Genomic DNA, 12864 nt, shown 5'->3' on the forward strand with positions numbered 1-12864 from the left:
CTCAGTGGTAGAGCAGCAGGTCTCCAGGCCAATTCCTGGCAACTCCAGGAAGTCCTGGGAAAGATCCCTAGCTGAAATTTTGGAGAGCTGCTGCCAACCAGTGTAGGCAATGCTAATCTAGAGAGACCAGTGGTCTCATTTTGGTATAAGGCAGCTTCCTGAAAATGCTGAGGATTGATCCTCGAACCTTCTGAATGGAAAGCATGAGCTTCACCACTGTTCCGAGTAGGTTAAGGCAGAGCAATTGTTGGATAATATCCAGGGACTTCTGGGGGAGGCTAGCAAGAGAAAGAAATGCAGCACAAACCATGGTTTCTAGCTACGTTTTGCGATAAAACCATGGTTTGGTTGGTGTGGTGAGATTCCTGAGTAAAGGCACTGTTATACTGCTATATGTTTTTTTCAATGTTTGCTCCATAGTAGACCTTCTGCTGCTCTTCTGGGATCGATAGGAGTTTTCAGTGCATGGCTGAAATTGCCTTTCCATCAAGAATTAAATTTTCAGTAAGCAGTCTCTGTGCAGGTTGAGCAAAATTCAGCAGAACCATCCATGGATCAAATTTTATCGCATCATGAGTCATGCATCAAATTACTTGCAATACTTTTTTTTATTGAAAAAACCCCACAATGCCAGCATTCATCCGAAATTAAGAAGACATGCTTGGGTGTATGATATTGCCAGCTGCGCTCATCAGGATCTGATCAGGTGATGGGTTTGGACACAGCCACAGTTAGGCCACAAAAATGTGTGTGCATGAAAAATGTTTCTGTGCATCGGCCATAAATTTGTGTGATGTACGTGGATTAGATGCACGGACGATGCAATTAGAGGCATGGCCCATTTTCTGTGCTGAGGTATGCCATTTCTGCTTCTCATTCCATCCCTTTGCTCTTATCGAGGCAGAGGTTGCTGAACAAGTATCCTGTCTAAACATCGGGAAATAAAATCACTGCAAATGAAAATCAACCAAACAGGGCACATTCTGCATTTTCAAATAACATGACTGGTGTTCTGGCATTAAATAACAAATAGGCATTCAATAATTGGGTATTTGAATAGCATGATTGGCAACCTGATTCCAGCCGTGAGAACCCGTATGTGGTGCAGTGCCTAAAGATCAGAGATGGGGAGCTTGACAGCCTCCTAATGTATCTGGAACTCCAACACCCATCAGTCCCGCTCAACACGGTCCATAGTTGGGTATGAAGGGAGTTGCATACCTGAGGGCACCAGTTTGGAGAAAGCCTGCATTGGACAAGTACAAAGCAGGTAAGGACTGTAGCCTTAGAACCCAGGAGAACAAAGCCTTAAGCACATTCACTTTGTGGGGGCCTGGTCAAAGCCAGGGCTGACTACCCAGGGGGAAATTTGGGATCAGGTGAGCTCTTTCAGAAGGAAACAGAAATAGCAGCTTGGTAGGGAAAGTGCAGAGAATAAATTGATTTCCCCCGGAGATCCTTTTCAACTTCAGTAAAATATGTAGGACAATAAGAGCTGAAAATAGTATCATTTTTCTAGAAATCAAAGCCATGGCACCAAGCAGGGAGGGCAGGTATTTGGGGATCATTAGAGCTTTGCTAAACTGGTCTTGTCTGTTTCATTTTCTTCCCCCTTGCTTCATCATGGATATCTAAAAGGACAGTTGGAACCAATAAATGAGGTGAGTTAATCTGGTGACTCATTCTGCCTTCTCTTGCCTCTCCCCAGGCAGAGGGAGACGGTTGTGCTTTTTCATCTGCTCGTTTGCTTTGTCTGCCTTTGGTTTCTGGCTAGCACAATCTCTTCCTTGGCAAAGTGCATCTTGATTTCTGTAGGGCACATTCTTTTTCCTTAGTTTCCTTTCCTAGTGCAAAACGCGAATTGCCTTTGCTGATCATCTGGCAGGCTGATTTCTGTCACTTTGGGTGCAGATGTTCCATGCAGTATCTGGTGCTAGATTCCAAATCTGGATTGCATGGGAATCTTCGCTTTAAAAAGCACAGTTATAGCCCTCATACTTTTAAAGTTAATTGTCACATGTTTCAGTGTGCTTGTGATGTCTCTTGTGCACATAAACACCTCTATTCACTCTATAATTTGTTGACTAGAAACCTTTCCATAAATAGAGCATAAATATTTATTTTATTTAGAACATTTGAACCCCACTCTTCAGCCAGAAAATCTTCCAGAGTGACTTACATACAGTCAATTAAGACAGCCCCTGTCCTTAGGTTTACAGCCTGAAAACAACAACACACAAGGAAAGGGGGCAGGGAGGGAAGAGGGGGGGAAATCAATCTCAGGCACTGTACCTGTTCTTAAATAGTTGTTCACATAATGACCAGCTAGTCCAGTTTGGCGTAGGAGAGTCCTGATGGTGCTGGTCTGTCACAGCAGAGCTGATGGAGCGAGCCTTGTTTCCCAGCTCTCCCATTGAAGCAGCCTGCTCCCAGGTGACACCTGAGGGAGAGAAGGTTTGATGGAGTTTGTATGTCAGCTTCCTATCTGTCTGGCCCTTTCTGTCTGAAGAGCATTCATTCCTCCATAATAGCAGAGAATGGGACACTCCCATGGATATTTGCTTCTCCTGCAGGCTTATAGGAGGGATGGGGAAGTTTGTGCCCTCCAGATGTTGTTGGACTCCAACTCCCATCAGCCCCGGCCAAGTTGTATGCAGTTATGCTTAACTGCAGTTGCCAGCAATTGAACCAGGTCCCTTCTGTTCGCAAACCATCTACTCCACTTTGCAGGACCTCATCGTCTGTATCAGCGTTGAGGAGCCCATGGCCTTTAGATGTTGTTGGACTCCTTCTCTCATCAGCACCAGCCAGCATGGCCCAATGGTCAGGAACGATGGGAGACCAGCAATGTCTGAAAGACTGCAGGTTCTTCATCCCTGGCTTGCAGCTCTGTTCCCCTAAAAGTGTGTGCCTCCTTGCCACTTACCCATATTTGTTCTGTTCCCCCAAATTGATTCCCCCAGATATAGGTGGGGAGAGGGCTAATGTACACAGGTCCTGCTTGAGGGCTTCCAATGGTGACATCTGGCTGGCCACTGTGAGATCAGGATGCTGGACTAGATGGGCCATTGGCCTGATCCAGCAAACTCTTCGTAGGTTCTTATGATTAATTGTAAAACAAAACACAACAACCCCCAAATTCATTTTGTTGAGTTCAGAGTAAAGCATCTTATGTGTCTTATACTGATTTGATTAGTTCATTTCTGCATTGCAGGGAATTGGACTTAGATGGTCTCTTCAAATATTATGATTAAATGATTTTGATGGGAAAACACCCTCCCTTCCGGGTGACATCTGATAGACATCCTCAGAGCAGGTTTACTGAAATCGACTTACATAAAATAATCCTAACTTTGGGATTTTTTCATGGTGCGTAGGAACAGGTCTCCGTTAGGATTCACAAGTGCTGTGAGCTTGTTATAATGGTGAAATTAACGCACTTTATAAGGACAAAAGAAAAAAGAGACAAGCTAGCTGTGAGTGGGGGAGAATTAGAAGCCAAGACAGTTGTAGTACAAAGTTGTTATTTCCCTAAATGGATGTTCTGTTTTATTTGAATTGCTCTACTCAGACATAAGAATGTTCCTAACGGGAGAGATTAACAGTACTCTTTTCTTTTAATTAAGGATAAAATCTGCCTACCTAAGCAGTGGAGTCATAAATAGAAATATATAAATATAGAGTAAGATACTCAATTCAGTTAGAGCTTAACTGAAGTACAGAATTTAGAACTGACATGAAGCCATTTAAACTTGTGGTGAAAATATGCAAAAAGAAATGTTCATTTTGGTTACTGATATGTGAATATGTGACAAGAATCTGACGTTCTCAAATTCACTTATGGATTTGATAGCATATGTTGCATGGCTTTGCTTTTTCCTTTTATAGTATTTGTGGAATGTATTGAACACTCAAAAAAATTATATGCATGGATCCCCATTCCTCTCAATCAAATAGAAATGGCTACAAATAGAACACTGCCTTTTGACAGCCCTTAAAAATAGAGGAATATCCTCTGCAAAATAGGACACATGGTCACACTGTTCTTATTTATATCTTAAGTTGGGACTGTGGGCTGTATCTAGTGTTACCCTAATCAGAGTATTTCAGTTGAAATGAATGGACAGGAAATTAACCTAAAACTATTGATTTCAGTGGTTGGTTGGAAAAGCCAAAGTTGGTTGGGAAAAAAAACCCTTAGATAAGTAACTTGCACTTCTTTCACATCAATGGAGTAAACATAGGAAGCTGCCTTATACAGACCGTTGGTTCACCTAATTTAGTATTGTCTGGCTGGCAGCAGCTCTCCAGGATTACTGGCAGGGGTCTCTGCCAGCCCTACCTGTAGATGCAGGGATAGGACCTGGGACCTTCTGCTCTGCCACCGAGCTGACCCCACCCTCCAAATTAAAGAAGGTCTTCAAAAGGGAGTTTATATGTGGGAAAGGCTCCTCCCTACAGACATTTACATAGGAAGGCATTAATTCCAGGTCCTCTGCAGGGAAGAAAAGCAGCAGGAACAACACACAGGCACACCCAGCTGAAATCCAAGCCCTGCACCTCAATTACAACTGAGTGTTTATGCTTGCCAGCCACCAACTGGTTGTAATTTTTGCTATCTGGTTTCCAACGGCCTCAGGGCCTGTTGTCTAGAATCTCGGATCTCTTGCTGTGCAGATGGACTTGCCGGAACTGTTGCCAGAAGTGTTATGACTGCAGCTGTTGCCAGTCGAGCGATGACGAAGTGGAAATCCTGGGGCCTTTTCCAGCACAGACGCCTTCCTGGTTGTAAGTCTGGATTCTGCTTTTAGGATCCCGTTTGTTCCCCTTTCACTTCGGTTTTTACAAAGATCCCTTCCCATCTGGATTGGTTGATTGTTTCTAACAGCCACCCACGATTTGCATTTTTTCAAAAAAGAAAAACAACAATATGCATGTTAAATGCAAAGCTGTAGTTTGGCCCTGTGTTAAGGTTGTGAGAGAAATTCGATTCAATTCACGTTCAAAGGTGAGCTACCTGATTCGGATTCCCAATAACAATATTCAGACCAGAACACAGCCATCCTTTGAAATTCTCTCTGAATTTTGCAATGCGGTTCTCCAGCCAAGTAATCTGTACGAAAATGCATCTGCTGAGGGCAAGTGTGCATAAAAATGTGTGCATTAATGAAAATGACATAGAAAAATGCATTATCATTAGGGAAAGCCGCTTTGCAAAAATGTGTATATTAGGACTAATTTGCACTAAATTGTTGATGAGTTTTCATAAGGGCTTAACAAAAGTAAATTACAAACTGGTATGGAAAACTGAATTTAAGATTGGAAAAATGAAGAACGGAGAGAAACCGAAATTTACAGATTAGCCCATCCCTGCCTTGTCTTTTTTTTATATAAATTATTTTTATTCAATTTCCAATATAAAATTTTAAACATACATTTTCAGTATTGTCACAGATACATATTTTTTACTTCCTTCAGCTCATCCGCGAATCTATAGTTTTCTAATCTTCTATCCGCAATTCTAAATTTAACATTGCCTTTTATTTTAAATAAACCTATTCCCTTGTTCCCTTTTTTACAACGTTTCTAATACTTATTTCTTCACAAAGCTTCCTGTTATTTGTACATCACATGTGCTTTTCATATAGTCTACAAATTTACTCCAGTCCTCGGTAAACTTGTGATCTCATCGGTTTCGAACTTTTCCTGTTATTTTGTCTAATTCTGCGTAGTCCATCAGTTTCATTCTCCATTCTTCTATCGATGGTAATTCTTCTTGCTTCCATTTTTGGGCCAGTAGTATCCTTGATCCCTGCCTTGTCTTTGTGGCGATGCCTCTTTTGTAGAGGTCATCTCCATTAATGTGTGTGAAGTAGAGGTCATCTCCATTAATGTGTGTGAAGTGTTGGATATCTTGTGGTGTTCTGGTTATTCCTATCCACCTCCATCCTTCGGATTAATTTTATATTTGTATTCTCTTACTAAATTTCTTATGTATACCTCAGTAACAGTCTCATACATAGTGTTGCTCAGGAATTATAAGAAACCTCTCCAAATCAGTGTGGTTTTGAAAAGTTCAGTCCACCATCTTGATTCAAAATGGCTTCCAGTTGTGTCCAAACATAGATCCAAACCTTCTCCTTGATCCTCAGGAACCATTATGCAAAATTTGGTTAAAATCAGCGCACCTACACCTTTCCCACTGCTGGTGTCATTGGAGGTGAGACAGGTGAACTTTAGGGTAGAAACAGGAGATACAGAGTATAAAAACCCTGACATATTAAAAACCATGGCTGGACTGTAACCTGCTAAACAAAGACAAGAGTCAATACTGTCTCCATTTCTGTTACTGGCACCACTCCCCTCTGGTTTGTGCCCCTTCAGGTGAAAAAGGTTCCTGGCCCTCATGTAGTGACAACCCAACCTTCTTTGTTTGTCTACAAAAGCTATTTATTTTCCAAAACCTTTAGCGAGCAAGGTAACTTGTGCTCTCAGCTAACAAGGCTTCATTGCTTTACCAGTCTATTAATGCATGGGGACTCAGAGTTGGAACAGAACTCTAGAAATAATTTCATCTCCAACATTCAAGACGGAGAATAATGATGTTCTTACTGTACCATACAGAGCTGGCAACTTGGCTGTCTTGCTACAACTAGTCTAATTATGTTGACTTAGCACACATGGCAGCAACACCTTCCTGTCATTTCCTCTCTAATATTTGCTTTCCTGCTTTGTTGGGAAAAGATAAATTGTAGCAAAGAGCAGTAGGTGCTCTTCAGCTTTGCAAATTACAAAATGTGTGACACGGGTGTTCAAAATGATTAAAAATATATATACTTGGTGAGATTAAACTGAAATTGCAGCTTGGGTCTTCTTTTTTGGTGGCCCACATTAAAGAAAAACCAGGAGCTCTTCTGAATGGAGCCAGGATTTAGAAGTGGACATGTCAATAATCTGGTGCCATGGTGTCATCAAGGTCCCACCCACATGTCCAGGTTGACTGGTGGAGGAGCTAAGGGTCTGCTTCACCAGCACATTTCCCGCAGGATCCTGCTGGCTGCAGGGATCTGTTTCACTAGCGCTTCCCTGTGGTGAGCATGGTGAAGCAGTACTCTGCAGTGTAGCTCCCTGCCTATCAATTAATGTCACCCTGATGTCAGCTGATGAACAGGTGGGCATGGTTTGGGGGAAATGGCATCATGGGCCAACTTGGACATCTGGTAGGCCAGGATTGGCCTGTGGGTTCCCCTACCCTGCAGTAGAGAAATAGAATGGGGGGATGGATGGAGAGGAATGAAAAGATATTATTGTCTAATTTCTGAGGCATTGAATGTGATTGCGTTGCCATTTTTACACTCTTCCAACAATTTCTCAGAAATTGGACGATTGCAAAACAGAAAAATCCTTCCATTAATCATAAATTCATTTGAATTTGGAAGCTGTACTTCAGAACAAGCCAGGATATAAAAATGTATTAGTAGCTTAGAATCTTTAAGGAGTTAAAAAATAAGAAAGAGGTAGCCCTTGGGCCACCTCTTTTGTGCCTCATAAGTACCATTTTGTTTGTAAAAGTGGGGGGATTTTTTAATGCCCTTTCCTTTTTTACAAATATGCCCATAAACAGGACAAAATGGATCTAATCTTTTGTGGGGTGGGGACAAGGCAGAGGCATGATATGTTATTGATGATGGTGATGAATGTGCACAATTAAATGATTTGCAGTAATAAACTAAGGAACAGGGCTCTCCATACAGGCTTGTGGTACAAATAATAAGAGAGTATAGCAATGAAGTTCTGAAACACCACGTTCATAGGTTAATTCAATTGAGGGAAGAAATGCAGTGCTCATCCTGGAAAAGAATTCAAGATACAGTGGTACCTCGGGTTAAGAACTTAACTCGTTCTGGAGGTCTGTTCTTAACCAGAAACTATTCTTAACCTGAAGCACCACTTTAGCTAATGGGGTCTCCTGCTGCCGCTGTGCCGCTGCTGCACGATTTCTGTTCTCAACCTGAAGCAAAGTTCTTAACACGAGGTAATATTTCTGGGTTAGCAGAGTCTGTAACCTGAAGCGTATGTAACCCGAGGTACCACTGTATTTCATTTCGACAGGGTGAGCAATCGAAGCGACGACAGGGATGGCGACTCTGACAACACTACAACGAGCGAGCCCCCTCCAACCCCTCAGGACGTTTCGCTGGACAGAAGGCGGTCATCTTCGGATACATCCCGATCCACTTACAGCCTCACAAGACGAATTTCAAGTAGGTTTGCCACAACTCACCTTTTTGGCATTTTGGTGATGTGTGTGAGTGTGTGTGAGAGAGATACCTCCTCAGACCGTGAGGCATGGGGCTGCCCCCCAGGGCTGCCCTCCACTCTGTTCATTGGGTGTCTTATAAAGGGGTCCCTGTGTGCGATGTAACTGCATTCCAGGCTTCCAGGTGAGGAGGCGATTCAGATGGGTCCCCTTTATGTGGAGAAGCACTACACAAGTATATCAGCATTTATTTAGGGCTTGTTCTCAAAGTGGCTGTACATGTGGCCTGCGGGAGAGTGGGGAGTGTCTGGAAGGCGCATTGGGGCTGGGGGCGGGTGCAACACAATCAGCACAACCCATCATGATGTTGTTGTGGTCTGAGGCCAGATCCCATGGCCAAGGCAGGTCAGGAGTTGACTTAATGTAAATCCAGGCCTGTGATGAAGCGCTACAATTACTCCAATAGGAGCTCTGCAATGACATACTTACATTTTTATTATATAGAGAGGGTCCCATCTGCACTATACATTTAAAGCAGCACCATGCCACTTTAAACAGCCATGGCTTCCCCCAAAGAATTCTGGGAAGTGTCGTTTGTTAAGGGTGCTGAGAGTAGGTAAAGGTAAAGGGACCCCTGACCATTAGGTCCAGTCGTGACCGACTCTGGGGTTGTGGTGCTCATCTCGCTTTATTGGCTGAGGGAGCCGGCGTACAGCTTCCGGGTCATGTGGCCAGCAGGACTAAGCCACTTCTGGCAAACAGAGTAGCGCACGGAAACGCTGTTTACCTTCCCACCGGAGCGGTACCTATTTATCTACTTGCACTTTGACATGCTTTCGAACTGCTAGGTTGGCAGGAGCAGGGACTGAGCGATGGGAGCTCAACCCGTCGTGGGGATTTGAACCGCCGACCTTCTGATCGGCAAGTCCTAGGCTTTGTGGTTTAACCCACAGCTCCACCCGTCCCTTGCTGAGAGTAGTTAGGAGACCCCTATTCTTTTGTGGAGTTGCAGTCTTCAGAGCCGTTTAACAATCAATCCCTCTTCCCAGGGTATTCTGGAAATTGTAGCTCTATGTGGTGTAGTGGTTAATGTTGGACCTGGGAGGCTAAGGTTCAAATCTCCACTATGCCATGAAACTCATTGGATGACCTTGTGCCAGTCACTGCCTCTCAGCCTAACCTACCTCACAGGGTTGTTGAGGGAATTAAATGAGGAAGGGGAGGAGAACTGGGTACGCCACATTGAGTTCCTTGGAGAAAAATGTGGAATATAAATGCAACAAACAAACAAATAATAATAGGGGTATCCTAACACCACTCAGCACCCATAACAAGCTACACTGCCCACGATTCTTGGGGGGAAGCCATGACTGTTTAAAGTGGTATGATTGCTTTAAATGTATAGTGAAGTTGGGGCCTATATCTCTGCAGTCAGTATGGATTAGTGCCTTGTCCCACCATTTGCTCTTTGTTACGCAGGTCTAGAGTTGAGGCGTCCAAGTTCTCCACTTATTGACATAAAACCTATCGAGTTTGGGATTTTAGGATCCAAAAAGGAAATAGTTCAACCGTCCATCCTGAGGAAAACCTATACTCCAGATGACTATTTTAGGAAGTTTGAGCCGAGACTATATTCCCTTGACTCTAACAGCGAAGACGTGGACTCCTTGACGGACGAGGAAGTCTTGGCCAAGTACCAGCTGGGCATGCTTCATTTTAGCACGCAATACGACCTCTTGCACAATTATCTCATTGTCAGGGTGATTGAGGCGAGGGATCTGCCTCCCCCAATTTCCTATGATGGCACTAGGCAGGATATGGCCCACTCGAATCCTTATGTGAAGATTTGCCTCTTGCCGGACCAGAAAAACTCCAAACAGACTGGAGTGAAGCGCAAAACCCAAAGCCCGGTCTTTGAGGAGAGGTACACATTTGACATCCCGTTTTTAGAAGCCGAAAGGCGGACCCTGCTGTTAACCACAGTGGATTTTGACAAATTTTCACGCCACTGTGTCATTGGCAAAGTGTCGATGCCTTTGAGTGATGTGGACCTTGTGAAGGGAGGACATTGGTGGAAAGCTCTGGTCCCCAGCTCTCAAGTAAGTTTCAGAACAAAATACAACATGTTGACTGTTATTACTGTTCTTGGTGGTCTTGGCTGGGTGGTCTTCCCCCCTCCTTCTGATTGTGATTTAACACGGGCAGTGGTTTAATGGTACAAGGAACAGAGACGTATTTGGTTGTGGCCTTGAAGCTCTTGAATGTTCTCCCTAGGGAAGCCTGACAGGCTCCCTCACCATGCAGTGGTACCTTGGTTTAAAAACAGTCCTGTTTATGAACGATTCGGTTTAAGAACTCCACAAAACTGGAAATAGTGCCCCAGTTTGAGAACTTTACCTCGGTCTGAGAATGGAATTCGAACGGTGGAAGGGCATCAGCGGCAGGAGGCCTCATTAGGGAAAGCACGCCTCAGTTTAAGAACAGTTTCAGTTTAAGAATGGACTTCCGGAACGGATTAAGTTTGTAAACCGAGGTACCACTGTATTATTATAGTGCAGAGCAAGACTGGTAAGCCTTCTAAGGGCCAGATGGAGAGGTTTAGAAGGCTGCATTGTCCCCCAAGACAAGAAGTTCCCCAACCCTGGGGTATGTGGTGAAGACTTGGCTCTTTAGGGGAGTATTTGAGGGGGAGGGTAGCCAGAAACTCTCGTGTTATCATGACAATTGGTGTTGTGAAATGGCTAAGAGAGTGAGCTACAATTCAGGCAGGGCCTGATTCAAATTTTGCCTCTGTCATAAACTCCTTAGGTAGCCTTAGGCCACCTACCCTTTCTCAACCTCAGTCCTACCACCCCATCTGCAATTTCGGAGATAATAATATCAGCTTACTTGACAAGGCTGCAACTTGACAATGCAAGGGAAGTGTTCTGAACACTTGGAAATGCTATACAAATGTTAAGTTGCTGTTAATAATAAGATCTGTTCTAAGTGCTTGTTTGATTATTGTAGTGCTTTATTATGGTTATTTGTGCAAAACACTCTTCCTCCATGGTTTTCTGTCATCAGAGGTTTCTACTTCTGAATTCTTATTGTCTGACATGTGGGGGCAGAGGAATATAGCTGTGTGTCTTACTGACTGTTTTATATACTGGTGGTCGTGCGCCATGCTTAGGTCCTGGCTGGGTGATTCCATTTCATATGCTCAGGGTCAATCGCGGTGTGTGGAGGACAGGGGGGCTGTTTGGCCTGGATCTCAAGCACCAAGGAGGGGTGGCTCCTCAGATTTAGACACTTGTTAATTTTTTAGCCTTTGATAAGTTTCATAACATATTTTTATGAGCATTGGACCATAACACAACACTCTCGGCTTAGAGCTGCAAATCTAAGCAAATAAGATTTGTGATTTGGAAAAGATATCATTTTCTTCTGTTAACTGGCGTAGTTTTTTGTCATGTCGAAGAGTTTAAACATTCACAAATATTAATAAAAATATCTGTTCTGGTAGCACAAAATTAGACCCAGACAATATCCTCTCAGATCAGCCGATTATGTAAATAAACCACTCAGGTGTGGGTTGTGGGGGAAGGAAGGTTAATTTGTTTCTCGTGTGTTGTCATTTTTAATTTTGATTATGGCTAGGGGCCTCAAATGCTGGAAGTGGCTCAGGCTAGGGCTGGGTGATATCTGATTTTCAACACTGTGGTATATCACCAGCTAAATATCATAATATCACGATATATCACGATATATATCTGTGGTGGTGGAGGGCCTTACTGGGCCTCCCCATGGCGGCAGAGGGTCCAGGCATACCTCCCTGCAGCAGCACAGGGCTTTGCCGTGGCAGCGGAGGGTGTACTGTGCTTCCCCTCATCATCAGAGGGCCTTGCCCAGATAGAGAGGCTTGGAGGGATCCAGCCCTTGGTCCAGAGGTTTCCCACACCTGCTGTAAGGGCATTTGTGATCCTTGGACATGACTTGTAATGCCCTTTGTTTCAAATGCCCCACCTCTTGTCCTGTTTGATTCCTTCTTTGGCACATCTGTTGCAGAATGAAGTTGAACTGGGAGAACTCCTGCTGTCGTTAAACTACCTTCCCAGTGCAGGAAGACTGAATGTAGACATCATTAGAGCCAAACAGCTGCTTCAAACAGATATGAGCCAAGGTTCAGGTACGGACTGGCGCTTTTCCAATAATGACTGCTGCACTTAATCGGAGGTGCTCTGGTACTGCTGAGATGTATAAGATTTCTGAAAGATGGGGATGTTTTCAACAGGGAACAGGATATTGTTGTTCCCCAAAGCAGCTCTGAAAAATCCCAGCCCTAAAGTCCTAATATGAACCAAGCCCCCGCCCCACGGAAAGTTTCAGTGCCAGGATATGCAAATCGACAAAGGAGTAGTGTGTCTCTGAGCATGTTCAGAGAATGTCTGTTCCTCACTGCTGCATCCAGCCTCCACTTGTACTGAGAGGGGAGGGACGGAGCATTCAGAATCAGAGGAGGCTTCTGAGAAGGTTTTGACTTCCATAGTCTTTGAAGAACTTTACCTCTATGACCTTTTCAGACCAGACATTTACGATTTGAGAAATGCCAGCGGCACATTCAA

General features: G+C 43.9%; 1 protein-coding gene across 9 annotated transcripts in view; it reads left to right on the top strand.

The window, feature by feature from the left end:
- The window catches only part of SYT17 (synaptotagmin 17), a 36329-nt gene that overhangs the window by 13327 nt on the left and 10138 nt on the right, over positions 1 to 12864 (top strand). For 3 of the 9 annotated variants that reach the window (XM_081888108.1, XM_081888109.1, XM_081888110.1), the window contains exons 2-6: positions 1644 to 1661; positions 4640 to 4788; positions 8113 to 8264; positions 9740 to 10359; positions 12308 to 12428. In XM_081888108.1, the coding sequence (XP_081744234.1) occupies positions 1644 to 1661; positions 4640 to 4788; positions 8113 to 8264; positions 9740 to 10359; positions 12308 to 12428 (1060 nt within the window). Of the gene's footprint in view, positions 1 to 1638; positions 1662 to 4639; positions 4789 to 8112; positions 8265 to 9739; positions 10360 to 12307; positions 12429 to 12864 lie in introns of all 9 variants that reach the window. The other 6 variants (XM_081888113.1, XM_081888112.1, XM_081888116.1 and 3 more) reach the window with 2 other exon arrangements.

The sequence above is a fragment of the Podarcis melisellensis genome (assembly GCF_964234715.1).
Source record: "Podarcis melisellensis genome assembly, chromosome: 14".
Classification (NCBI taxonomy): Eukaryota; Metazoa; Chordata; class Lepidosauria; order Squamata; family Lacertidae; genus Podarcis; species Podarcis melisellensis.